Genomic DNA, 27359 nt, shown 5'->3' with positions numbered 1-27359 from the left:
GGTCCATCTGTGTCACAGCTGTTCCCAACACGTTTTGTCACACTCAGCCGTGGCCTTGCACAGGCATGGCATCTGGCTGGACCACGTCACCCCCATCCCGCCCCACGCAAGGGTGTCACCTTCAGGGACAGATGTGACAGTGAGCTCTGGCCCCACAGGGCTCATTCCAGACCAGACAAGGTACACCCCAGCCCTGGGGGTGCAGGAGCACCGGCTAACACAGGATGTGTCTTGGGAGGCTCTAAGCCAGCAGCAGCCAGGGACCATGTCACCCCTCTGTCCAGAGACCTCTGGGACCTGGGACCCTGCCCTGTACCTCAGCACCCTTTGGAACCCAACCCACACTCAGCACCTCCCAAGGCAGAGCGACACTCACGTGTTGGAAAGTATTGGGGGGGATAGGGAAGAGGTGTTGCTGGCAGGACATCAGTGTGGCTGATGGCAGCATCAGGGTCACATCTCCCAGGACAAGGGGCAGAGGAGGGTGCCAGGACCCCCAGGTGTCTGGGATAGCAGTCAGGAAGGGGGCACGTGAGGAAGGGAACAGAGACAAGGCTTTGCACAGCCACCCCTTTCACAGGACTGGGGACACCGTGGGCCCACCTGTACAGGGTGTCCTCCCCTCCATTGGCAGCTCCCCCTGGGCAGCTCCCACTGCATGGGCAGAGCTGTGGCCAATTCCAGCCCCATGGGGACAGGCAGGCCACCTAGAGCAGGCCATGCTTCTTGCACAGAAACTTTCCAAGCAGGCAGCCCTGTTAGTCTACAGCCCTGAAAAGCAGAGGATCCTGTTCCTGTCCCACATTCCCTGCCCCTGGCTCATTCCCCACCCCTGGGGCCTCCAAAATTCTGTTGGGCATCACTTCTGCCAGCTCCCATGAGGGCATCATGGATGGGGGCAGCCTCAGGCCATGATGTGGGGCAGTGCAGCCCCAAGGCAGAGCCCACCCTCCCACACAGTCCCACCAGCAGGCAGGAAGCCACCCACAGGCACAGGCATAGCCAAACTGCCTGCACTGGGAGCAGGGGGTGACCAGGGCCACGCCAGGCAGGGGCAGCAGCTCCGGGCAACGGGCAACGTGCCACCTTCACTGTCCCTGCTAGTGGTGACAGGGACGGCTTAGCCAGCGTCGCCTGTGTCAGCACATTCCCTGCCAGGTGATGCTGCAGGAGGGACGTGGGAGTTGTCATCCCTGTGCTGGATAATCCGACGAGATGAGACGACGAGACGACCGGCTCCACCGCCGGCTCACACACACCGTCCAGCCCTTCCCGCCGGAGGGCCGCGGGGTCTGGGCTGCCATGCGGCGGGGAAGCAGTTAACGCCACGGGGGGGCTCGAGTGTCAGGGCAGACCCCATGGGCGCACTGGGGCCGGCGTGCAGCCGCGGCACAGCCGGCGATGGAGCCGCTGGCCCCGCTCCAGACGGGGAGTTATATAAACCCGGGGAGGTTGCGCCGAGGCGGTTGAGCGCTGCCGGGGCCGATGACACGGCAGGCAGCATCCCGGGGCGCGCCGCCCGCCCGGACGCCTCCGGACCCCGCCGCGGGCATGGCCCGGGGGGCCGGCGGGCCATGAGGGCTGGCCCCGGGGGGCTTGCCCGGCCTGGGCTGTGCCCCGGCGGCCGGCTCCGGCCAGGGGAGCACGTGTGAAGCGGGGCCGAGAGGAGGCGGCCCTGGGATTTGGCACGTTTGCAAGGAGCACTCGAGAGCCCCGGGATGGACGTGGAGGGCCCTGGGCGGTGACGTAAGGACTCGTACGGGCTCGACTCAGCTCGCCAGCCGGCCCCCATGTCCCCGGGGCCTGCGACGGCCCCGGCGGAGGGAGGCAAGGAGACGGCGGAGGTAAGGAGCCCGGCAGCGGGCGGGGAGGCAGGGCTGGGAAGCCGGACTCCTCCTCCGGCCCGGCCGGACATGGGCGCCAGGCACACCGGTGGCCCGCGGTGGCTCGGGGTGCGTGGGACGCCGGCCAGCCCCGCCGCGGCCCAGGAGCTGCCGGGGTGGCCCCCGCCTTGTCCCCCGAAACCCATTCCGGCCGGGTCCCCACGGGCACGAGTGGTTCGCTGTGTGCAAAGGGTCCCCGTGGAGCTCTGCCCTCCGACGCCGAGCTTGGGGTCTTCGTGGGGCTCTGGTCCCGAAGAGCTCCGGGAAGGGCTGAACTCGTCCCCAGGGGTGCTCGTGTGTCCGTCCTGCCAGCGCTGTGAGCGGGCTGTCAGGGCAGGGAGCCCCGCTCAGGGGCTGTCCGTCCGTCCGGGCTGCGTGTCCGTCGGCCTGTCCGTCTGCCCGGCGGTGTCGAGAGGTGTCCGCCAGGCCGGGGCTCGGCCGGCGGGCAGGTGGTGGTGGTCGGGTGCCGCCGGGGGTCTGCGGGAGTTCGGCGGTGGTGCGGATCCCGGCGCAGAGCCCGTGCTGATGCGGGTTGGGCCGCGGCGCCTGCTGCTGGCGGGATCCCGGTGTTCTCCTGGTCTCGAGGTGGTCCCGGCGCCCGCACGAGTCGGAATCCCGGTGCCGCTGCGGTGCGGGTCGGGGTGCCGGTCGGGATCTCGGTGCCGGTGCGGATGGGGATCCCGGTGCCCGCCCCGCCGGTCAGGTGACGGCGGCTGGAATTTGACACCGGCGGCCGCGGCGGGAGCGGGATGGAGCGGCCGCTGTCCCGCACTGCGCGCCTGCCCGCCGCCGGCGGCACCGCACCCCAAGGAGCACCGGGATCCGCACCCCGAGGCGCAGCAGGAGCGGCACCGGGAGCGGTATCGGGAGTAGCGGCGGGACCCGGTGCCGGCAGGACAGCGCCGGCCCCCGCCCGCGCCCCGCCCCGACGCGGCGGCAGCGGGCGGCGGGGGGCGGCGGGGAGCGGAGACGATGCGGGGCGGCGGCGGCCCGGGGGATGGTCCCCGCCGCGGGCACGGTGAGTGCGGGCCGGGGAGGCGGGCAGCAGCGTCCGTCCCAGCCTGCCGGCGGCGTCGGGCCTCGGCGGCGGCTCGTACCGGGGCTTCGGGGGTGACGGGGAGGGGGGGGCCGCTTCGCTGCCCGCCCCCCCGGCAAAACCTGCGGGACGGCGAGGGGGCTCGGGCCGCCCCCGGGCAGGTTCCCACCGAGCAGCTCCCGGGGTAGCGAACCCAGTCCGGCGACGGGAAGCGCTCGGGGCTGCGGCGGGGATGGGGTTCCCTGCCCGGGCGGAGAGAGGCGGGACCCCGCTGCGGGTGCCCGGGCGACACGGGGACGGTTTCACCCGCCTCTTCTCTGGGCTCCCGCCCCAGCCCTTTGGGCATGTCGGGCAGGTCTGTGCCCCGGCTGCCCAGGCGGTGGGCGGGGGAGAGCCCCGAGGCGGGGATGCCCGAGCCAGCAATGCCTGGCGCCCGCCGGCTCTGCTTTCCCCGGGCTAAGGCCGAGGTTTGTCTCGCCCGTGTGCCCCACGTGTCCGACTCCGGCCTCCCACGGCTTTGTGGGGCGGGTGCCAGCTGCGCGTCACACGTAGGGTTAATTTCTGACACCCTCGTCACTCCTGCCAGGGGCAGCGCGGTGGGATGCTGCATCGTCGCCGTCTCCACCGGTGCCCGCAGGTGCCCGTGGGGGTCTCCGGGCATCCTCCCGCGCTGCCAGGCGAGAGTCGTGGCTGCAGGGCTGACGCGACGAGCAGTGGTGAACCCCCTTCCAAAAGTGAGCACTCCATGAGCTGAGACTCTCATCTCGTGGCTGGGGTACCCGCTGACCCTTCATGGATGCACTTTGCGAGTGGCTCCTGCCTCCCCCGGCCACCTGATGCAGCCCACGGGACACCCACTTCCCAGTGCCCTGTGCACAGTGCGGGCAGCGGGGCTCTCGCCAGAGCTCTGCACGGATGGGTGTGGGGTGACCTGCACAGGGATTACCCCAACACGCTGCTGCTGCTCAGACGCCGGCGGGGGACACATGTGGCGGGGGCTCAGGCATGTCCTCACATGCATAGGCCTGATCCTGATTCTGGAAAGGGCGCATGTGCTTGTTGATGGCTCAGCTGGGCTCTCGCAGCCGTGGCAGGGACAGATCCCAGCCAGATCTCCGCCATACGGGAGCTGGGGGGTCTGCCTTGGGGGGGTGCTGGTCTGGCACACCCTGGAGTGCCCAGGGGCTTGGCTCAGCCCTGCCCGCGCCGGGGGAAAGCAAGGGCCGAGCAGGGGTGCGGGCCCAGCGTGGGCCGCGGTTCTGCGCGCTCGGGGAACCTGTCCCGGGGGACGGGGCTCCGCGTCTGCCGGAGACAGTGTCGGGGCACGTCCGTAGTCTCGGCTGCGGGGCTCCCGGGGGCGAAGGAAAGCTGCCCTCGCCCGGCGCCCCGCCGGCCGGGCTCCCGCCGCAGAGCCCGGGGCCGTGCTGCCGCCGGACGGGAGAAGCCTGAACTGCACCGACCGCTCCGTCCCTTCCCATCCTATCCCGTCTCGTCCCGTCCTCGGGATGCTGGGGCCGAGGGGCCGCGGCGGATCAGCCAGCCGCGGGAGCGGGGACCTGGGGGGCCCCGTTCCCTCCCAGCGGGGCGCGGGGACCCTCGCCTAGCCTCTCCGGGGGTGCCGGCCTGGGAAAACCATGACCTGGTAGCAGCGGCTGGCGCGGGGCCACGGGCCGCCACGGGAGCAACGTGCTGCGTGGGCTGTGCTTGGCCGGGCTACGGCGGCTGGCGGGGCCGGAGGGGTCGGTGCCAGCTCCGCCTGTACTGGGGACGCATCCTGCCTGGTGCATGGCCCCCAGAGGGGGCACATGGGCCTGGCAGTGCCCATCGCAGCCCCTTTATATGGTGTGGCGAGTGCAGGAGGGCATCAGATGCAGCAATCAGGACTCGGGTGACCATTCTCCTTAATGCTGGGGGGACTGGGGGAACTGATTTTGTCTCCTTGTCCCAGCGGTGCCCAGCTGTGTCCCTTCATGTTTTGGCCAGGAGTGGTCTCCTCAGTATGTCCCATCTCAGCTTTGCTGCAGAATCAGCTGGGACATGCAGGAGCAAACCAGTGGAGGCGATGAGGGGACTCCCCACTGCAGGATGCCACCAAGCTCCAAGGGGACAGTCCCATCTCAAGAGACAGGGGATGTAGCAGATTGGCCAAGGAGGGCTCAAGGGCCCTTAGGAGCCACCTCTGGGGGATCCTGGTTTGGGACACTGGGGCACAGGGGAGGGAGGGAGGAGATGCAACATGTGGCTTCAGACTGGGAGTTGCTCCTGCACTTCTGGGGGCATTGCTCTCCTGAAACTGTGCTTGCTACTTCACTAGGACCATGCACAGCCGGCACTGAATTCCCCTGTGCATGTTGTGGCAGCAGATGCCAGCCAGTGGTTTGGGGTGAATGAGTCAGCGAGCCCACTGTGGTGCCCTGCTGTGTCCCCATGGGATCTGTCTGCCCATTCTGCCCCTCATGGCCCCATTCACCCAGGCTGCTCTGGGCCTGCATGTCCCAGCTCGGTACAGGCAGCGGGCTGGGGAGCCAGCGTGGGGCCAAGGGGTGGCTGCACCCAGGGACCCTGCACTAATGGATTTAGAGTTTCCAAGGTCAGGCTCCCACTGCGAGCAAGAAAAACATTCCCAGAGAAGGGCCATGGGAAAGGCCCCCCCCCCCGCTGTGATGCTCCCAGCCCCAGCTGCTGCCTCACAGGCCAGCCTGGCATCCCAGGCCACTTGCATGAGGAGGCAGCTGTGTCCCCCTGAGGAGAGGTGCTGGGCAACAGCTGGATCACCCCAGCAGCCAGATCTCTGGGAAGGGGTGCATGGGGTGGCAAGGGTGCCTGGCTGTGTGGGGAGGAGGTGTGGGTTGGGGTCACGCATAGGGTGCAGGGGGTGTTTCAGGGTGCTGGGGGGCAGTGAGGGAAGGGATGGTATGCTTGGCAGGGGAGAGTTGTTCCAGCTCCCAGCCAGCTTGATGTCCATTCCGTCCCCTCTGCATGGGTGCTGACCCCCACCTCTGCACTTGCAGCCAGCATGGAGCCGCGAGCGGGGCCACCAGAGCCAAGACCTGCAGGATCGACCATGCACCCGCAGCCCAAGGTGAGCCACTATGGCTGGGACCACGTGTCCCCAACCCCATCCCCAGCTGATGGAGCCTCGTCTCTTGTGTGGGGACCCTGGCCAGGGCTCACCCCGCTGTGCTGTGCTTTTTCACAGGAGGGGACACTGTGGGGACTCCTTGCCATTCTCTCACTGCTGTCTGGGCTGGCTGCGGGCGCACTGCGAACACCACACTGCAACGAGACGCTGGACACGGCCCCCATGCCACAGAGCATGGCCACCACCAGCCCGGCTGTGGAGGAGAGTGTGGAAGTACCACTCACCGCTGCCTGGAGCCAGCTGTACGGTGTGTGTTGGGGCAGGAATGCCACCCTGGGATGGGGGTGCCCAATGTCATGCACAGGACCCCCTACATGGGCACAAGTGTGGGCACAGGTGGGATGCGAGCCACTATGAGGAGCCTCAACCTGTGTGGGGCTGCCTCTGTGCAGAGGGGCCAGGTGGGGGGGCCTGAACACATAGGGCCCTGTGATTTGCACTGCAGGTAGTGGTAGAGCCCTTGGGATGAGAAGACGCTCAGCCAGCCACCTCCCTCACCACCCTGTGGGCATCCAACCAGTACCATAGTTGGTGGTCAGGAGGGGTTGATGGGTCACAATGGGGCACAGGCGGGCTCAGTGGGCCCTGGGAGGGTGGCAGGTATGGGACAGGGTCTGACACTGCCATCGCCTCTGTGTGCAGGGGACAATGCAACGACGGGTCGCCCAGGCACTGTGGAGCTTGCAGAGGACCTGCTGCTGCGTGCTGAGCGCTCACCGCCAGGGGCCAGCAAAGCCAAGAAGGGGGCGCGGAAACCCTCGCGGGGGGCCCGTGGTCGCAACTGCCACATCCGCAACCTGATGGTGAAGGTGCGTGACCTGGGCCTGGGCTTCAACTCGGATGAAATCGTGCTCTTTAAGTACTGCAGTGGATCCTGCCACCGGGCACGGAGCAACTATGACCTGACACTGGGCAGCCTGCTGCGGCAGCAGCTCATCACCCCAGGGCCGCAGGAGCGGGTCCTCAGCCACCCCTGCTGCCGGCCCACCCGCTATGAGGCCGTCTCCTTCATGGACGTGCAGAACACATGGCAGACAGTTGAGAAGCTCTCAGCAGCGGAGTGCAGCTGCATTGGCTGAGAAGGGGCTGCTGGCTTGGCCGTGGCTCGACACACACTGGCAGACCCTGGCTTGCCACACACAGTGGTGCCAGTGCTCAGAGGAGGGGTCTGGTGGAGGAGAATGTCCCTGGTTTTGTGTAGCCACGAGGGACCGAGGCGAGATGGAGCCATGACAGGGGGTGGGTGGCCAAGCCTCTTCCCGCTCTGTGCCAAGAAGCTGGTGCCATTGGCTATGCAGGGTCCTGCCAGGGTGCACCCCAGCTCAGCACTGGAAGAAGAGCTGGAGGGGACACGGAGCATCCCCATTGCTTGCAGGTGTCTGCCAGCCCAGTGTCCACCAGCAGCGCCTGGCTTGTCCATGCCCTGCTCCCACACCCCTGCTTTAGGGGAGCTGGGGCTGTTGCCCAAGCTTTGGAGTAGGACAGAAAGAGGGGAAAAAACCTCCCTGTCCCCTCGGGCACCCTGGAGCTGGTGGTGGCCAGAGCTGCCGTGCAGGGAGGGGGTGTCCCTGAAGACGAGTGCAGCAGGGCCAAACCACACCAGTGCAGGGTAGGGGACCTGCACTCAACTGGCAGCAGCCCCAAGTGCTCAGCAGGGTAGCAGGGCATGGGCACCTGCTGGGACCCCTGCCGGGACCCCTGCCTTGCTCCCAGGAATTGGCAGGGTCCCTCTGCTGCCCCCATGGTGCTGCGGCACTAAACTATTTATTTTACTCTAAATTATTTATTTATTGTTCTCGAGCGGCAGCTCCTATTTATGACTTTGGGCCCCCGGGGGCCGGGTGTAATTTAACCCCAGCGCTGCTGTGAAGCCCTGGGCAGCGCCCCGTCCCCCGGTGCCCCGTGCCCCCAGCCCCTTTTTCTATTATTTGTAAAATTTGAGGGATAAACTCTATTTTTGTACAGTCGCCTTTTCCTGTAGCAATAAAGTGATGGGCTGCGAGTCCAACCCCTGTGTGTGCCCGTGATGGGGGGACGACGGGGGCGCCCGGTGTGTTTGACACCCGTGGGCTGGGATTGGGAGGGTCCTGAGCGGGGCTCCTGTCGGCACCGCCCGTCCCACGCGTGGGGAGCAGGGGCGGAGCTCGGTGCCGGTGCCCGGCAGGGGACGCTCGTGGCCCGGGACTACCGGGACTACCGCTCCCGGCGTGCGGCGCGGCGCTGCGGCAGGTCCCGGGCTGCCCGTCCGCGCCTGCGGGGCAGCGGGGCGAGGCGCTGCCGGAGCGGAGCGGGGCAGCAGTGCCTCTCGGGGCGTCCCCGGGGCGCGTCCCGACCCGACCGCCGCTGCCCGCCGCGCCGAGCCGAGCTGTGCCGCCCCGGTGCCGCCGCCCTCGTCGGGGCGGGGAGGCGGGTCCCGCCGCGATGCGGCTGCCCGTGCGCCGCCGCTGTCGCCCGCCCGCCACCGCCTCCTGAGCGCCGCCGCAGCCATGGAGCGGAGGGCGGAGGCGCCGCCGCCGCCGCAGGGCCTCGACTTCACCGTGGAGAACGTGGAGAAGGTGAGACAGCCGCGCCGAGCTCCCCCCAGCCCACCCGCGGCGGTGGCGGGGCGGGGGGACGCGGCTGCGGGATGCTGATGCTGCCGCGGAGGTGCGGGAGCTGCGGCTCGGGGGAGGGCACCTGCTCGGCAGTGTCGGGCCCAGGGAAGGGCGGCGGGGCGGCAACCCCCTCGCCCTGCCGGCAGCGGGGGCAGCAGGGACCCGCCTGCGCGCCCAGGGGGGTCCGGTGCGGGAGGTGGCGCCGCTTCTGTGCACCGGGTCATCCCGGGGAGAGTAAATGATGTGGCAGAAATGGGAGCAGAAGGGAGATGTGTCTCCGGCGGGCGTCCTCTGGGTCGCCGTGCTGCAGCGCCAGGCAGGCAGAGTCTACTGCTCTAGTCCTGGCTGCCCTCGACACGATCAGTTTCTCCGTCAAGCAGGGACGGGAGGGCACCCGGGCTCTCGCCAGGTGCTGGGAATTGTCGGGAATTACAGTTGGGAAAAGCGTTTGGAGGACGGGTGGCCTGGTGATGCCTTTCTAAACCTGGACTGATCCAGCCCCCATGCTCCTGCTGATGCTTCTAAGCAACTGCAGGGCAAGAGGAGCAAGGTTGTCATTGCTGAAACCTGGGATCCAGGGAATGGCCATGGCAAATCAAGGCCTGCTGGCACAACACTGCTGCTGGGAAGAGCTCTGAGCAGCCTCTGCCTGACCTGGGGTTCATCACGGAGACTGAGCAAGGCACCCCAGTAAACACTCGGGGAGGCAGCTGAGCAGAACCCTTCCCTTGGGCCATCTTGGAGGTGATGGGGGCAGGGCAGCAGAGGATGCATCCCTGAAGGGCAAAGAGCAAGAGAGCTTCTCCCTTCCACTCACCAGACAGCCACCTGGAGATTGACAGCCTGTCAATCCATAGCTCAGTCCCCAGACAGCTCGTGGGAATCCCAGTGTCCTCATTTTTCCTCGATTAAGAATAGACCGAGTTCCTTGCCAAACGATGGCCACGGGCGTGCTGGTGGGCACGTATCTTGTATTTCACACCCATGCCTCCCCAGCAACTTGCCCAGCCTCACGGGAGGTGTCGGGTAGGGATGTCAGGTTTGTAACTGGGCACCGGTTGCCTTTGTGGCTGCAGGTGAGACAGCTCAGCTCTGCCAGGGAGATGGGCACAGAGCGTGGCTGGGAGGATTAACCGATGTCTGGAAAATGCTACATTAATGCAACCTTCTGCAGCTTAATCTGCATATATCCAGGGCTGCTGGATGATTTTGCCTCCAACTTCCTTTCTCTTCTGCAGACACAAACCATTCCTTTGTTTGCACCAACAATGAAGCGCACACTTGCCCGGGAAGGGTGGGCAGTGCCAGGGTGGGGACCGCCAGGCGCTGGCTGGGCGAGGTGGGGCTATGCTGAGAGGCAGCTCACCCTCACTGTGCTGCTCTGTATTTAGTCTCCTGCTGCCTGGGAGGAGGCAAAGATGCCCTCTAGGATGCTTTGGCTCCCCTCCCCCAGCCTGCTCGGTTTCTCCGGGTCTCTGCAGGCTTCACCAGCTGGGTGGCGTCCTCTGAAGATGCGGCTGTGGACCACAGTGGGGCTCTGAGCCGCTGGCTGTGGGCAGCAGGACGGTCCCTACCCAGGGGAAGAAATGTGGGGTAGGATCAGAAAAAACTCAGAGGTTCAGCATCTCAGAGCCCTCCTGTCTCTGTCTTTTCAGGGGAGGGCTGTTGGGTGTTTCTGGTACAAAGATGGGCTTTGCTGGGGGCTGAGCTGGTGGGAGGCAGGTGGGTAGGGCTGCTTTGTCAGAGGTGATGCTGCCAGACAAATGATGCTTCTACTGGCCTAGGCTCTTCTGCCTGCCAGGTTTTGTCTATGGCTCTATTAATAACACTGAGTACTGATTAAACTCGGGGTTTGACTCCACTCTGAGTCAGTTAGTGATAAATACTGGGGTTAGAAACAGCTGGTTATCTCTGAAGTCAGAGGGTCAAGGGCTTTCTGGGTCATCCACAGTGGAAGTCATCGTGTGTGGCAGTTGTAGCCAGGGAAGTCTCTGGTATGACCATGCTCTTCATGCTCTTTTGATGGTTTTCAAGTCCCTGGAAGACCCTTCCATACCCCTGCTGTTGTTTATTATGTGCTAGGCTGGGAAAACACCCCTGCAGTTTTGTAGGGCTCTGGGTGTCTCTGTAGCTGAAGAGGATCCTTGCCATGTTTATCCAGCATGACTTGTGCCAGAGAGAGATGGTTAGATCCCTCCAGCTGTGACCAGCGGTTGCAGGGAGTTGGGAGAATGTGGATGCTGTAGACTGGGCCCATATTGCCCTTTGCCAGCTAGGGGGTCTGCAAGCCCATGGCAGCAAACAGGCAGCTGCCTCTGTTGCTGTGGAGGTGTCAAGTTCAGGTGCTGCACTTCAGGATCCACCTGAAAGTTGCTCCATGTATTTTTTTGCTCCATTTTTCCATAGGGAGCTCCCCTGTGACACAGGGAAGGAGCAGAGCCACACTGGGGCTGAGCCCTTGTGGTACAGTTTCTGTGTCAGTATGCCCTGGTCCCAGCTGAGGGCTGCTCGGCTGCTTTTTGTTTTCTTCCGAGCCTGACCTAGATGCTGCTCTGGCTTTGGCACAGCTCGAGCAGGCTGGCGTGGCCGTGCTGCATGGACCTGCTGGGCAACCGGCAGCTCTGGGCTGGCTTAGATTCCCCTGCTGCTGAGCAGGGCTCCCTGCTGCGGCTGGAGGGAAGGGAGGGCTGGGCAAGCAGAGGGCTTCAGGCTAGAGAATGCTCAGCCTCTCCGTACCTAAACGGTGCAACCTGGTTTGTGACATGCATGTGCTTTTGTGTGCCCAGGGGCTGTCCCCAGGGTGACAGACAGCCTGATGATGGGCCGATGCTGCCCTGCGGAGGTGATGCTCCTGCTGCAGTGTGAACCCTGCTCCGGTGAAGACGGATTGCAGGTGTTTGGTCCTTGCTGGCTGTGTCCATCTCAGAGGATCAGTGCACAAGCAGGACTTTTGCCTTGTATTTTTTGTTTTCTGCAGGCCAGGGGTGGCAGCGCCTAACACTGCAAGGCTGGACAGGAGAAGAGGAATGCGGGACCCATTTACCTGTTTTCAGTGCAGTTGAATCTGTTCCAGCAATATCCCACCTTTTGAAATAAGAAAGAAGGCAGTGCCATTCCTCCGTGAATTGCCCAAGTGTCTGCTCTCGCCCTCTTTTTTTGTCTGATTCCTTCCAGGTCTTTCCTCCCTTGGCCTGCCTCTCATCCTCTGAGGTGTTTGTAATATTCACTGACATCTTTTCCCTAGCACATTAGCGGTCTGGCATCTCTGGGCCTTCCAGATTGCTGTGTGCCTCTCTGGAGATGCCTGATGAATGCACAGAGTCTCTCCGGCAGGATGGGTAGGCGGCGTGTCACGGAGCTGACATCCGGAGCCTACTGTGATGGGAGAGTGGTGGCTTTGATCACCGCTCCTCGGAGATGCTGAGCCTCGGGGATGTGGCAGCTGCCAGGGCTGCCTTATACCCAGGAGGATGAGGAGAAGAAACCCAAGTGCTTCTGCTTTCTTCAGAAAATGATTATTGCTTGTCTTTGGGAATGTGAGCAGGAGGGAATGGCAGCCCCTGTCTGGTGCACTGCTGGCAGCGGCTTGGCCACCTCTTCCTTAGAGGCAGCCCATGTATGCGAGATGTGGCAGCCGTGCTGGGGATGGTGTGTTAGGGGCCTCTGGAGGGGAGATTCCTGCAAAATTGAGGGAAGCAGGAAGTCACCTTGTTTAGCATTTAAGCAGATCTTCACTGCAAAAGCAGATTCCACCCAGAGCCAACCTTGGCTGAACATCTTGCTCCTTCTTGTGGTGTGGTGGTGATGGGATGAGGGGGAGCACCTCGTGTTTGCCAGGGCTTGGCTTTGCCCTAAAGTGCCGTCACTGGAGCCTCATCTCTACTCCGATGTCTTATGGAGCAGGGATGGGTGAGATTGGCACCTGGGTGCCAGCGGGAATTCCTCTGAAAACTCATGCAGACTTGTTCACCAAAGTGATGGGTAGGAACACGAGATAGTGGGCAGAGGTGTTTGGGTCACCCTTGCAAGTCATTCTGGGTTCTGTGCTCCCAGGGTTCTTCTCTGGTCCTGCTCACTGTTTGCTTGTGCAGGCGTCCAGCCCACCGCCGCTGAGAGCACGTGTCTCCTATAGCCCGTGTCCCTGCTGGGGACCATGCCATTCTCTACCAAGAGCTGCTGGCAGTGAAGCAGCAGGAGGGATGCTGCTGAGCCACATCTGGGCTGCAGCCCCTTCTAAACAGCCGAGGACTTGATGTGGGAAAGCTGGGCTCAAAGAGGGATGCAAAGTGGCAGCACCTCCCATTAGCTGTGAGGGAAAAAAAAAAAAGACATTCTTTGGGGCTGCAGGCAAAGTGTGGGTGCCTTGAGCAGGAGCAGCACGACTGGCAGCACACGCATGGCTTCATTTTGCATCCATTTGCTCTCCTCGGTGCTTCAGCGGGCTGCTGCCTTCCCGGGGCTGCTGGCTGCTCAGCCTGCCCGGCTGTGGCAGGGGGAGGGTGGCTGCTGCAGGGTGGGGGAGGCAGGGATGATGTTCCCTTCGCTGGCAGAGCCGCGGTAATGGCTGTGCCGTCAGAGGCCTGGAGCGCTGGCAGCGCGAGTGCGTTCAGCTAGAAAGGACAGCGGGAGGCTGCAGTGGGGGATATCCGAGTTGATCCTGCTGGAAGAAGGCGGGTGTCTGCCGAGGGGCCATGGCCACTGCTGCCCCCAGCAAGCCGTGGCTGTGGGCATGGAGCAAGGAACAGAACAGGAATATGTTTTGCAGCTTGCTGTTTGCCCTGGTGGGTTGCAGATGTCAGAGCTGTACCCACTGTTGCTTCCAATGGCTCAAGCAGAATGGCCCCTGGAGGGGCTTGTCTCCCCATGGAGCCCCCCAGGAATGGCAGGCAGCACACTCCCATTCTGGGGCTGGAGCCGCATGTCTGGGGCTTCTCTTGTCACCCTGCGAATGGCATGGACACAACACGTCTCTGCTGGGAACCATGTGTTGGTGGATTTATGCAGTGCAGTTGTGGAGACAACCTGCACCAAGGGGTGAAGGCTGGGAGATGCTGGGCTTGTGGCAGCTCCTTTTCCTTCGTGATACCAGACCGTGAGCTAACATCAAATGCGTTTGCTTGGCAATAACTCTCTTTGGACTGGTCCCCCTCCCACTGTCCCAAGTGACCAGTGTGGGACCTCTGCCCCTGCCCCAAGACAGCTTACTTCTGGTTTTCTTAAGCAGCTGATACCAGTCCAGTCTATCTAGAGCCTGAGACTTTGGCCACAGCTTTTTAGAGCAGGGAAGAACCATCATAACAAGCTTGAATTATTTTCAACCAAACAAAGCTGATGTTGGAGAAAGCTCCTTCCCTGGCCGAAGGGCACAGCTGACAGCTGGGCTGTTTACCAGCTCTCACGTTACTGGTCTAATTGCGGAGGAGGCAGGTCTGGTGGCAGCCACCCTTTCAAATCGGAATGCGCAAAGCCTCCCTGTTAGATGTCACTGACCGATTTCATGCCTTCTGCTTCTCCCTCCTGGCACTAACGAGTTCCCCTCATCATCTCCAGTGCTTCCTGATGGGCCTGAGGGCACTGGCTGATGCAGTGATGTCAAACTCCAGCAGCAGCTGGTGCTGGTACCTGCTTCTGGCATGAGGATGGTGCCTTTCCTTGTTGAGGAGGAGCATACCGGGTGTTCAGGTACCATTCTGCAGGACACAGTGCCCTGCATCCTCCTGTCCCATGCTCTCAGCAGAGGATGATACTCAGCTGATGTGTGTGGTACACTAGGGGAAGAGCCTAGTCTTCTCCCAGGGGCTTCATCTGCTGGTTTGAGCTGGGCTAGGATGGTTCCAGTATTGATACCCATCCTTGGATGTCCTCTGGAAAGCTCTTACATGTCGTGTGGAGCACCAGATGTGGTGCACTATCAGCAGTCCCGGGGCACGTGCTGTCTTGCCTCTCTACCTGGCACCCTGAACTGGGGCAGAAACAGCCATACTCCAGCCAGAAGCTGCCGTGGCACCTTCCTCCCAGGCAGAGTGCTCAGGGAAGGGGGGTGAGAAAGCCAGCAGCCATGTTTTTCCAGAATATTCTTCTGCCTTCCAGCAGCTCGCAGCATGGCTCTTCAGCATCGTTTCCATCCACTAAATAACTCAGTGTAGCTGGTAGACTTTGTTGTCTCGCTGCTCAACCTCTCTCCCGGAGGTGCTGAGCAGTGGAGACTCCAGCGTGTGTCCCCGGGGTCTCCACTGGAAACCTCCCCAGAGGCTCCACAGTCTGGGATTGTGTTGCTGGGTGATGGGTGCCTGTCCGGAGAGCTCACTGGTGATAGCCAGGTCCATCCTCCACACATGGTGTGGTCCATGCTATACAAGCCTTGTACTGGGTTAGAGGTTAGGGCTCCTGGGGCATGTGTACAGCTTGTGCCTCATAATATATGATGCATAGTGATTCCCCCTCCCCCGTTTTCTAAGTGTTAGCAGGAAGACTATTCAAAATAGAAGAAATCAAGTAATTAGGGAATGTGTGGGAGTGTAAATGGAGAGGCTGGGAGGAAGTGAGGAGGGTTCCCAGGCTAGGGAGCGGGCAGAGGGAATTGCTGCCAGCCTTTGCACCTTGTCAGGCTGCCCAGCAAGAGGGGAAGGAGAAGAGTAGGCTATCACCGACTTTGGGAACCTCAAGTGAGATTTCTTTTGGAAAGAAAATAAGCAGCAAGCTCTGAGAGCAAATAAGAGACTGAGCCAGTAATAGAGGTGATAGTTGGAGCTCCAGCCCCAGCCCTGCTGCAGGATGACTCAGTCTTCAGTGAAAGAGCAGGGGTAGGAGCCAGGTTCCTACCCCCAGGGGTGGTTAAGCTTTTAGCACATCTGCAGCTGCTGCTGGATAGTGAAATAAATTGTTGCTTTGATGGGAAGGGATGACAGTGCTTAGCTCTGCCCAGCAGCTGAGTGGTGCTTCAGACGAGACGCTGAGCTAACCAAGAACAGGTAGCTGCTGATAGCTCGTGAGCTACCCTTGGCCACTCTGTCAGAACAGTTTCCCTCTCCCCGTGTCCTGCTTATCTAGGGTTAACCTTTTCTGTGTCAGGATGCATCTTATAGTGGGACAGATGCCTGTCCCTCTGCAGCCCATGTTGGCTGGCTCTGTCTCCTACGACGTACTTCATAACCTCTTTCTTTCTCACAAAGAGGTTATCCTCATTTTCCCTCGCTGCAAAGTCTTGAACAGAGATATTTCAAACGATGGCCCAGGCAATGCTGCCTCTGTAAGGTTCCTGCCATTTTGTCCTGCTCTTTGGTCTTGTGCTGGGAAGCAGCAGGAGGCACAAGCACTTGCTTGGAAAGCTGGTTCCTGTGCCCCAGGCTGCCAGCTCTGCATGTGTAAAAATAGGGTTTAAATCCTCTCCTGGGTACAAGTGCCATGCAAGAATTTCATAGAGTTGTAAGGGGGGGAGGAGGATATCTGAGACCTGGGGCTAGGGTGGGGACACACAAAATCATCTGCACCTGCTGGAGTCATCCTCCAGTTTGATGCTGGGGTGCGATGGGTGCATGATAGCCTGACGAATACCATTGCTTTTCCTTGCCACTGACGTGTGCAGTCAGCGATTTGTAATGAAACGCGCTCTGCCAGGCAGAAAACCTCGCTGCTGGAAGATGGAGTTCGGGCAAGGGGGAGTTACTCTCCCCCTCTGTGTGCAAGGCTGTCACTGGTTACCAGTTGCACCCAGTCAGGATAAGTAACTAATTAATGTTGGCCTTAAGATCCATATAATATTCCTCTGCAAATAAAGCCTTGCAGCGTGCGTGAGGCTGTTCACGTGGATCTGAGCTCTGCAAAGCAGTAACTAGATCTCCCAAAGCTGTTGGAGCAGGTAAGTGATGTTCTCCTTTCCATATGGATGAGACGGAGTGAGCAGCCCTGGACCGTCCTGGGAGGTGGTGGCAGAGGCAGGGTTAGGTGCCAGGTCTCCTCACCCAGGTGTAACTGGGCATTTGGGAATACTTCAAAAGGACTCTGTGGAGGGATTAATCCCTGAGCTTAGTGACTGTGGGTTTCCAGGGCTCTGTACAACCTGAGAGACTAAGACATCTGAAGCAGTTCTTGTGTTCCTTGGGCTCCTAGACACAAGCTTTGTGCCATACGGGCTTTCTGAGAGCTGGTGCATCCACGAGCTGGTGCATCCACAGCACCTTTCTGAGAGCAGGTGCAGGTGGAAGGCAGGAGTGCTGGTGTGCCATGTCCCCTGCAGCCCTTGTGCTGCAGAGGGGTCCTGCACCCACCCCAGTGACAGCACATCAGCACGGAAGCAGGTGGGTTTGGCCTGAGTGAAGGTGAGGATGGGAGATGACTAAGGAAAAGAAATTTCCAGAGTGCTGCATGAGAGGAGAGGGGAAGAACGCTTTGCAGGTCCTTACCCACTACCAGATTGCTCTCGCTTCACCGAGAGCCCAAGGAGGGAGGCCAGGCAATGCAGGCTGATGTGGTGAGGGGACCTGGCTTTGCAGGGCAGTGACTGGGGGGCTGCCCAGGCCAGGCTCTGTGGTGGTGAGCCCTCCAGGTGTGCCTTCCCCTGGTGGGACCGACTGTGGCTGTGCTTCTCAGCTGCTCTAAGATGCTTCTCTTCTCCCTTCCAGGCTCTCCATCAGCTGTATTATGACCCAAACATCGAGAACAAGAACTTGGCTCAGAAATGGCTGATGCAGGCACAGGTGTCCCCCCAGGCATGGCACTTCAGCTGGCTGCTGCTCAACATGGACAAAGTGCCTGAGATCCAGTACTTTGGCGCCAGCGCTCTCCACATTAAAATCTCCCGTTACTGGAACGACATCCCAGCCGACCAGTATGAGAGCCTCAAGTCACAGCTCTTCACCCACATCACCCGTTTCGCCAGTGGCTCCAAGATCGTGCTGACCCGCCTCTGCGTGGCGCTGGCCTCCCTGGCCCTCAGCATGATGCCGGAGGCTTGGCCCTGCGCCGTGGCAGACATGGTGCGCATGTTCCAGGCAGAGGACTCCAACGTGGACGGGCGAGCGCGGTGCCTGGCGCTGCTGGAGCTGCTGACGGTGTTGCCGGAGGAGTTTCAGACCAGCCGCCTGCCACAGTACCGCAAGGGCCAGGTCCGCAGTGTCCTGGCGCAGGAGTGCGGCTCCGTCTTCCCTTTGCTGGAGCAGCTGCTGCAGCAGCAGGACTCCCCGGGTTTCATCAAGCAGAAGGTGTTGAAGTGCTTCTCCAGCTGGGTGCAGCTGGAGATCCCGCTGATGGACTGTGAGAACCTGATCCAGGCAGCTTTCACCTCTCTGCAGGACCCAGAGCTCTTCGACACAGCGGTGGAGGCTGTCGTCAATGCCATTTCCCAGCCCGATGCACAGAGGTAAGGGCAGCCTCTCCTGTGTACTGCGAGTGGTGCTCCTGGGCATCCATGGGCGATCGGTGGGGGAGAGGAAAAACCTAAGCCTTTTTTCTAGCTACTGTCGGCCCTGGAGGTGATGATGACAGGGTTTGGAAGTGGGAGATGTTTCCCATGGGCTCCTGGTTTCACATGGTTGGTCCTGAAAGGCTTTGCACCATGGTTGACTCGTGGCAATCACATAGTCTTGGGCAGCCACAGCTCATCTCCACCGTCCTCCTCCCAAGCAGAGAAGGATGCTCCCTTCTGGTTCCTTGTGTCAGAGCCTGCAGTGCCCAGCCAGGGAGCAGGTGCCTGGCTCTGGCCAAGGGGAGTTCAGAGACTCCCCTCTGCTTCATGCTGTTGGTCTTGCCAAGGAGCTGATTTGATGCAGAGATAATAAAACCAGACCTGACAGTCTTCTCCCTCCTCCTGGCTCCAACAGCTTGTGCCAGCTGAGGACTTGTCCTTTCTGTGGCTGTGGCTGCCGGTGGTGCAGCTGAGCTGGGAGCCGGGGGTGGGGCAGGTCCTGCTGGGGCCACACTGTGGGGATCTGAGATCGTCTGCTTGGCCGTGTTGCCTGAGCTGCTGTCAGCTCTTGGGACTGATGCCCGCAGAAGGGAAAGTACATTTCCTGCAGTTCCTGTGGCCACATCCCCTCCTGGCTGCTTAGCAACCTTCCCCCCCGAAGAGGAGGGTTTCCTTGAAGGCTGGGCTGAGCTGCTGCCGCTGTGCATCCCTGTGCATCGCTGCGCATCCTGCTGGGCCTGACCCTCTGCAGCGGTGCAGATGCTGCTGCAGTGGTGAGCTCTGCTCCTGCCCTTGGCTTCATAGCAGGGGCAGCCAGCGTGGGCCCTGGCTCTGCAATAACAAGGGGGTTGCATCTGGACTGCAGGTCCCAGTGTGCAAAGGGACCCGTCAGGATTTTGATGTGTTGCTGGTTGTGGGGTGGGGTTCCTTCATTCACTAGCATGCAGAAGATTACCACAATCAGCTTTTCCTTGTATCTGGCAGAGGCTGTGGGCCAGCCCAAAATCTTGTTCCAGGATTGGTATAGAAAATAACAGGAATGGTACAGAAAATGAGAAGGTGAGAAGAGGTGACTTGCAGTTCTAAGATGATGGACTTGCTGCTTTCCTCCTTTCTGTTTCCCTTGAGTCTCAGGAGTCCCATGGCTGTGATTTCCCAACAGCGTGCAGGAGCCTGGCCCCTGCAGCACTGTTCTTCAGTTGCATTAGAAGCCCAAGCCTTTTGTTGAGTTTTCAAAGTGAGTTTTAGTGAGAAGCATGACTGACAGCAGAGTTTCCTTTCTGCTTCTGTGCTGACCCTGCCGTGCAGTTTCTGGCCCCGTTTGGTCCTGCCACACTGGTGGCTCTCTTACAGCATCACTGGCACTTGATTTCCATCCTTTTCCATGGAGGCATTGTCAACCATGGGAGAGCACCCTCTTGTCTGTAGGCATGCTGGCAGTGGCCAGGATGGGACAGGCAGGTGTCCTGAAAGGCTGCCCAGTGTGTGTGAGCCTGGCGCGGCCCCTGCTCCCGGGGCACGGGGACAGCGGTGGCATTGTCACGTGGCAGCCCTGCCAAGCGGTGTGTGGTGTCAGCTGCTCCAGGGAGGAGCAGGACTGTGCTCAGTGCTGAGATCTGGGAAAGCTTCAGGAGTGGGGTAACTCGCAGAGCTGCCACTTCACAGCCCTGGTGGACTCCTTCTTCCCCTTTGTTCCTTATGTCCTCCATCCTGCATCCCTCCTCCCCCTTTCCCTGGTGCTGCCTGTCCTGCCTCTCTGGCCTTGTTGCTCAGCCACAGCAGATCCAGCTCTTTCCTGAGCCCCCAGGGAGTCTCCTGACCTTTCTGTCTCTTTTCTTGGCCATCTGGGAGATCCATGCTGCTTTTCAGCCGTTCTCTTCCTCTGCGGTCTCTTGCCTTTGTTTCCGCAGGGGCCGGGCTCCCCACTGCCCTTGGCCGCGGGTTCAGAGCATCCTCGGTGCTGGGCTGCCGATGTGGTCCTCTCCAGAGCTTTGTAGAGTATTGTTCTGTGAGAGGGTTAGTATCAGGGCTTCAAACTTCCCACAGGTTCCCCTGAGTGTTTTGGACTCTGTGTCTTTCCTCCTCACCGCCTCCCAGCTGGCTTCATTGACATTGCTGCAGAGGCAGTTGTGCAGGTGTGCTTCTATACTGTCAGCAGAAGGTTCAGTGGCTCTTGAACTTGGCGCTGGGGTTAGGTAGCCTGTGTGTCATCTTCCTAGGTGAGCATCACCTTGCAAGTCATCCCTCATGCTGCCGTTCCTCACACTGGGAGTAGCTGACTGCCACATGTCCAGGTGGAGAAGGGCAGGTGGGACTTCATGGGCAAGGATCACCCTCAGAGTGAGTTGCTGGTGCTGGCAGCTTCCATTTCCCTGCCTGCGAGCAGCAGCGGGTGGCTTTCCTGCCTCTGAGGTGTTACTAGAGGTGATGCAGCAGAGATTTGTAGCTGTGAAGCATCTGATCTCCTCACCTGCTGGGGCGTGCCTAGAGGAGGGGGTGTCCTGCGTGTTGCTGGAGTCTGGACACTGCTCCTGTTAGGATGTGGCATTCCTGAGAAGAAACCTTGGAGCCTTGGCTCTGTGCACATCTCCTCTCTTGGGGGTGCTGAGAAGCTCCTGAATTGCAGGAGGGCAGGAATAGAGATATTGTTGCATCTCATTTGCAGAGGAGGCTTGTGCTGGATTTTCCATCTCGTTTGAGGATTATCCCCTGGCTAAGCGGGCAAGAGCTCAGCGGTGTGTGCTGCAGGGAAGAGCTGGCGTGCAGCACTTGATCACGCTCCTGCAGCCTGGCGGGTGGTGTCGGAGCGGGGAGAGGGACCTCCACATGGTGTGTGCCTGTGGTGGGAGTTATGGAGCGTGGGCATCGGACACTGAGGCACCTCTCTAAAAGCTGCAGGGTGTTGCTGCAGTGATGGAGCTGGTGGGATTGCAGGTGTTCAGCCCATCCCTTGCTGGTCTTGGCATCTGGTGCTGAATCCCTGACCAGGAATTTCACTAGAAGAGTTTTCCAAAAGCTTCATTAGAAACAGGTTTTTAGTACATTGGGTTTTCTCATCAGGACGTGTCTCAGATTTCAGATCAGGAAGGATGAGAAAGTCATGTGTGAGCTGCCTGTGTCTCTGCCTTGTAAGGTGCCCCCTGTACGGTGGTGTGCTCTGGGGAGGGTAGTGGGAAGAGCAGAAGGAGGTGCTGGTCCCATGGAGGGAGCTGTGGATGCTGCAGTTCATTGGTTTTGCGAAGGGACTGTATAAAATCGTGGAAGAAAAAATTGCCCAGCTGCTAAATACCAGGATGGCAAATCTTGCTCAGGGGGGCTAACACAAGTTGCTGGAGGGAAATACATGGAGAAGCATCACCATATGGCTGCCACTTTCATAGACTCTTCCACACGCGTTGCCAGTCATCAGCTGCTGTGGACAGGCTGCTCAGCTGGAATGGGATGGTCTCGTCCTCTCCTGCCTGGTGCTGGGGTGGGAAGCAGGGGCTGGCAGCAGGGCTGGCAGATGTGGTGTCTGCCTCTGGGGACAAGCTCTGTGCCTGGGCAGGGCTGTGACGCCAGCTTGGGGATTGGAAGCAGCACTAAGCAGGTGGGGTGGCCTGGGGCTCCATTCTCCTGGATGTGTAGGAGAGGAGCGCAGCTCTGGCCAGCTTGGCCATGGCTCTTTGGTGGCTGGTTAAAACAACTCACCTAGAGCAAGAATTGCCATCCTCCCTGGGGACCCCTATGTCTGAGTTGCCCTTAGATCTGCATAGGCAGTGAGCAGAGCAAGGTGGTTCTCAGGAGACATTGTTCACCCAGCCTTTTCTAGAAGTTTTCACTAACGTGGAGTGAGTTGCAGCAGGGAAGCAAATCCAGGTGGTTCTCTGTTGACTGTACAGGGTGTCCAAAGACCAGCTGCGCTCTAAGCATCTGCACTGTGAGTATTTAACGGTAACCAGCAGAAGCAGGGTCCTTGTCATAAACTCCTGAAGTTATGAAAACATCTCTAGGTTAATGTGAGCCCAGTGCTGCAGAGGAAGGATGGTTTTGCTCTGCACTGGAGCAGTGGAAGGTCCCCTGTGCCTTTTTGTCTGGGAACTGCCCCAGCTCCCTTGGGCTGACCCTGACTGCAGCATCAGTTCCCGGGGAGAAAAGCTGGTGAATTCCCAAATTCTCCATCATCGCATCGCTGCCACATTGCCACATGCATCACTCATGGGGCATCAGAGGCTTGAAAATGGTTTACACAAAAATACCCATTGCCTCTAGGGGAGAGGGGCCAGGTGGCACATAGAGGGGATACTGAGGTGGCAACTGGGACTGGAGACACCTTGTTCCCTCTGTCTTCTCCTGCTGGCCGAGAAGCTGCCACCACTGGTGTGGCTCTCTCCCTGCACTGGTGGCACCAATGGCTTCTCTGTCTCCTAAATCAGCCATAGCAAGAGCTGCTGGGCACCCCTGCCTCTGCGGGGTGGACATGTGGCTGTCTTGGTGTCAGTACTCGCATTTCTTCCCCGCAGTAGGCACAGGAGAGCTGGCATCACGTGTGCCTCCCGCTCCGAGCATCCTTGGCCCCGCACCTGCGGGAGCGTACAGAATAGCTGCAGCTCTGGATAACACGCCTGGGCGGGCAGGGAAATGGCAGGGCTGCTCATCAGCCTCCGGCAGGGCCTCTCTCCAGGGGCCCTGGGCTGTGTTTCACCTTGGCTGCCTCCTTCTCGTTGCCCTGGTTACCATCACTTGCAGGCAGTGGCGCAGAGGGGCGGCTGATGTGTGTGATGTGATGTGGGAGAGCTGTGCCGCTGCGGCAGCCTGGTGGGGTGGGGGACCGGGGATGTGCCAGGGGCCAGCATCCTCCCTGTGTAGGAGTCCCCAAGGGTGGCTGCCCACTTCATCCTGGCCAGAGAGGACAATCCACATGTGCCCATGCTGGAGGGTTGTGTGGCTTCCCACTGGCAGCTCTGGCTGCCTCCATGACTGAGAAATTTGCAAGTGTGGCGTAAAGACTCCTGGGGTCTGCCCTTGCCACCCTGCTCCCACTCCCCATCCCGGCCGACACTGCTGTGCACGCGCACAGCTCGCTCGGAGCTGGTCATGGCAGTGACAAGTTGGTGCTGGCTGGGGGTTGCTGGCAGCCCTGCGGCAGGTTCGGGTGGGCAGAGGCAGATGCCTACACTGTGGTGCAGTGGGAGATTCACACAGAGCTGATGGCCGCTGGCTCAGCCCTTCTTTTCACTTGCGGAGGCTCCGCTGCGAGAGTGCTGGGGGCTTCAGCCTTCAACCTGATGCCACAGGCTGGGAGGAGAGTCCCTGTAAGCCAGGGCTGTCAAACTCATTTTCACCCAGGGCCACATCAGCCTCGCGGTTTTCTTCAAAGGGACGAATGTAATTTTAGGACTGTATAATGTAAGCGGTCAAGGTGCCTGGATGCGTCCCATTGCACAAAGCAGCCTTCCAGTAGGGAAATATGGATGGGAGCCCTGGGAGAGCATCAGGAGGGCCATGGCAACTGGTGCTGGTGAGGTGATGCCTGGCCCTGATTCAGGCTGTGCTTGCAGGTACGTGAACACCCTCCTGAAGCTCATCCCCTCTGTGTTGGGGCTCCAAGAGCAGCTGCGCCAGGCGGTCCAGAGCGGGGACATGGAGACGTCACACGGGATCTGCCGGATTGCTGTGGCCTTGGGGGAGAATCACTCCCGGTGAGTACTGGGGATGGTCCCCAGGAGAGGGAATGAGCTTGGAGCAGCCCTCTGTTCCCCATGTGCTGCTTCATCGGGGCCTGTCCTGTACCCTGTGATGTGTGTCAGGGCAGACAAGCCAGGCTTGCCATGGTGGTGCCAACCTGACTGTGCTCTCTGCTCTCCAGGGCCCTTCTTGACCAGGTGGAGCACTGGCAGAGCTTCCTGGCCCTGGTCAACATGATCATGTTCTGCACCGGCATCCCCGGGCACTACCCTGTCAATGAAACCACCAGCTCCTTGACGCTCACCTTCTGGTACACACTGCAGGTCAGTGGCCATCGTGGGGCAGTTGGCCCAATCCTGCGCTCCAGGCAGGGCTGTGGACACTGGTGCACGGGGATGGGGTCTGGCCTGGCCACGTTTTCTCCCCAGGGACTTGTGACACCTCTGCTCCTCATCCTACACTTGCAGCTGCTGCAGGGCACGTAACTCAGAAATGCTGGTCCTGTGGCTTGCTTTTTCCAACCCATAGAAGTCTGAGCCAGCCTTTAAGGGCCTCATTAACATAACTAATTAAAACTTCATGCTTTTTTTTTTTTTTTTTTCCCAGCAGCAGGCCTGGTTGTTTAGCTCCTTGCTGCACAGCTGCACAGGCTGCAGGTGGGGAAGAGGTTGCGTGCTGGCTTACTGCAGGCTAGCCCTTGCTGCCGGGCTGGTGGCCATCGTCTCTCAGAGGAGGAAAGAGAGAACTGGGGGCTGGCCAGCGTGGGGTCCCGCTCCCAGGGCCACTGCTTTCTGTTTGAACAGAGCAGCTCTGCCACATCATGCTCTATTTTTAGCCCCATTCACCCCCCCAGCTCTATCCCTCTGCAGTCTGATGCAGTGTGGCTGAGTGTGGGCAGGGAGGGGGCCGTGTTGGCGCCATGCTGGCAGCTCCTCTGCTGCGTGGGGCTGAGCCTCCCACCTCCTCTCGCTGCTTCTCTGGGTGGATCTGAGGAGATGTGTGTAGGTAGGAGAGCTCTGTGCTCCCCAGGCATCCATCCCAGTCTGCCTTACAGGGGTCTGAGCTGTCCATGCTCCCAATGCAGGGGTGCTCCTGAGGGGAGGACATGGCAGGCAGTGCTACCCTGCTGTAGCCATGCTGTCCTCAAACACCCCAGGGTCTGCCTGGCTGCTGGGGCTTCTGGCATCTCACCATCTGATAATGCTGCCACTGCAGAAGAGCTCAGCATCAGGTGGACTTTGTGGAGGTGGAAATGCAACCTCTGAACTGTGACAGGTCCTACCAGCTTGGGGAGATGCCCCTGCACCCCCATCCAATAGGGATGCTGGCTCCATTTTTTATTTCCCCTGCAAGACCTGACATATTCCTCCTCCTGCTGCCAGGACGACATCCTCTCCTTCGAGCCGGACAAGCAGGCAGTGTACCAGCAGGTCTACAGGCCTGTCTACTTCCAGCTGGTGGACGTGCTGCTGCACAAAGCCCAGTTCCCCTCCGATGAGGAGTATGGCTTCTGGTCTTCAGATGAGAAGGAGCAATTTCGGATATACAGGTACAGCTGGGGCCTGCCTTTCCCCGGGTAGCAGGACTGGGGCACGTTACTCCCTGCATGGATGTGACTTTGGGTTCGGAGGTGGGTTTGCTTGTCAGGCTGGCAAGGACACAGGCAACAGTTTGCCTTCCTGGAGCCAGAGCACTGTGGGGAGGCCGAAGTGCAGACACAGGAGATTCCCTCCACCAAGAGTTGTTTTGGCCGTGGTGGCAATATAGAAACGAGTCGGTGTTTTGGGGTGGCACCAGTTGCCCTGCCTAGGGAGCCCCGGGAGTGTTCTGCATTGTGCTGGGGCAGTGTGTTTGTGCAGACACACAAGGGAACGCAAGTAACGTGTCTGCATGTGGAGCGCTCTGCAGGGGTTGGGTACAGCATGTGGAGACCCATGCGTGTTCCCTCTAGGGTGGACATCTCTGACACGCTGATGTACGTGTATGAGATGCTGGGCGCAGAGCTCCTGAGCAGCCTCTATGACAAACTGGGACGTCTCCTGACCAACACGGAACAGCCATCCACATGGCAGGTGAGCAATAGGACCTGGGTGGTGGGCTTACGGCCACCATCCCCTCAGGGGCCTATCCTCACCATGGGGCACTGACAGCAAAGGGGTGTGATAGTGGCAAGGAGTGTGAACACTTTGCTGGCACATGTGCAGGTTCTCTGGGAGGAGAAACAGGTCTTATTCTGCTTCCCTATCCTCAGCACTGCCCAGGGACCAGCCTTCTCAGCCGGGTGTGAGGGGGCTGGGCTAGTGCCTGGGGCTGGGGTGGACACTGGGGGTCAGTGTGCAGCTCTGACAGTGCCATTCCCACCCTGGCAGCACACGGAGGCCTTGCTCTACGGCTTCCAGTCCATCGCTGAGACCATCGACGTGAACTACTCTGATGTGGTGCCAGGGCTGATCGGCCTCATTCCCCGGATCAGCATCAGCAACGTGCAGCTTGCCGACACCGTGATGTTCACTATTGGTGAGACCTTTCATATGATCATAGAGTGTCCTGTGTTGGAAGAGATCCACAGGGATCACTGAGTCCAACTCAAGTCCCTTCATAGGACAACGCCAAAATTCACACAATGTGTCTGAGGGTGTTGTCTAGTTGCTTCTTGACTATTGTCAGGCTTGGGGCCGTGTCACTTTGCTCACATGCAGGCCGGGCTGGGGAGGAGGAGCCCCTCTTGAGGCTGCTCCTGCTCAGCAATAACAGCAGTGAAAAGCAAAGCTGAGCATCCCAGGATGTGGGGAGCAATAGGCCGTGGCACAGTCCTGGGGTCTGATCCCATCTGTGTGCACAGGGGCCCTGTCAGAGTGGCTGGCTGATCACCCCGTCATGATTAACAACGTGCTGCCGCTGGTGCTCCAAGCCTTGGGCAACCCTGAGCTCTCCATCTCCAGTGTCTCCACACTGAAGAAGATCTGCCGGGAGTGCAAGTACGACTTGCCACCCTATGCTGCCAACATCGTTGCCGTATCACAGGTAGGAGCTGAATGCAGATGGATGTGTGGTGGCAAGCTGGGATGTGCTCTGTGCAAACCCTTTCCTCCACATGAACCAGAGCAGGGGGACACAAAGCAGCAACTCAGTGCATCTTGCTTGGTGTGAGGCACTTGTCCATCCTGTTCCTAGGCCAGTAGACCCAGGTGACAGGCCCCGTGTTGTCCTGTGAGTGCAGAAATGCTAGGCACTGGCAGACATGACTGCCAAAGGGTCCACTGGGTTTGCACTTGGGCATCCATCCTTTCCCTGGGGTTTTGTTTGCCTTGCTGGGAGCGGCATCCTGCCAGCTCTGCAGCCACCAGGCAGCTGATGCCACTGCTGAGCATCTTGGGGGTCTGCTGGTGTTCAAGCCTCTCCGTGGAGACTGAGCCGATCCCTGCAGTGCTGGGGGAGGTTGTCCTGTGGCTCTCAAGGTTTGGGACAGAGGGCACTTGGAGTTCTAAGGCACTAGGAAGAGGGCATGGGAGGGGCTGATGGAGGGCGCGAGCCTCTGCTCTTGGAGCCTAGGGGGGGTGGTCCCTGGGGTAAGGAAGCCCTGGCTAAGGTTGGCTCCTCAAGCTGTCCTGCTGCAGAGCCTGTCTGAGCCAGG

The 27359-nt window shown here is 60.3% G+C and overlaps 2 protein-coding genes across 5 annotated transcripts in view; both read left to right on the top strand.

Moving 5' to 3' along the window:
• The first annotated feature begins 1855 nt into the window (after positions 1 to 1855).
• On the top strand, positions 1856 to 8061 carry ARTN (artemin). Its single transcript, XM_065071620.1, has 4 exons — positions 1856 to 2901; positions 5931 to 6001; positions 6119 to 6308; positions 6704 to 8061. Exons 1-4 carry the CDS (start codon positions 2856 to 2858, stop codon positions 7138 to 7140), a joined length of 744 nt encoding a protein of 247 aa, XP_064927692.1. The 5' UTR covers positions 1856 to 2855; the 3' UTR covers positions 7141 to 8061.
• A 239-nt stretch (positions 8062 to 8300) lies between these two features.
• IPO13 (importin 13) overlaps positions 8301 to 27359 on the top strand; it is a 34482-nt gene continuing 15423 nt past the window's right edge. Inside the window, exons 1-8 of one of the 4 annotated variants that reach the window (XR_010474216.1) lie at positions 8301 to 8616; positions 17277 to 18013; positions 23599 to 23739; positions 23907 to 24048; positions 25108 to 25274; positions 25677 to 25797; positions 26095 to 26242; positions 26568 to 26749. Coding sequence is in view for 2 of the 4 variants with exons in the window: in XM_065071585.1 (XP_064927657.1) it covers positions 8548 to 8616; positions 17277 to 18013; positions 23599 to 23739; positions 23907 to 24048; positions 25108 to 25274; positions 25677 to 25797; positions 26095 to 26242; positions 26568 to 26749 (1707 nt within the window). In the remaining 2 variants the exon portion in view is untranslated. The remainder of the gene's footprint in view (positions 8617 to 17276; positions 18014 to 23598; positions 23740 to 23906; positions 24049 to 25107; positions 25275 to 25676; positions 25798 to 26094; positions 26243 to 26567; positions 26750 to 27359) is intronic. The other 3 variants (XR_010474217.1, XM_065071585.1, XM_065071586.1) reach the window with 3 other exon arrangements.

The sequence above is a fragment of the Columba livia genome, chromosome 8, assembly GCF_036013475.1.
Source record: "Columba livia isolate bColLiv1 breed racing homer chromosome 8, bColLiv1.pat.W.v2, whole genome shotgun sequence".
Classification (NCBI taxonomy): domain Eukaryota; kingdom Metazoa; phylum Chordata; class Aves; order Columbiformes; family Columbidae; genus Columba; species Columba livia.
The sequence above is the reverse complement of the archived record's forward strand: the minus strand, read 5'-3'. Positions and strand labels throughout refer to the sequence as shown.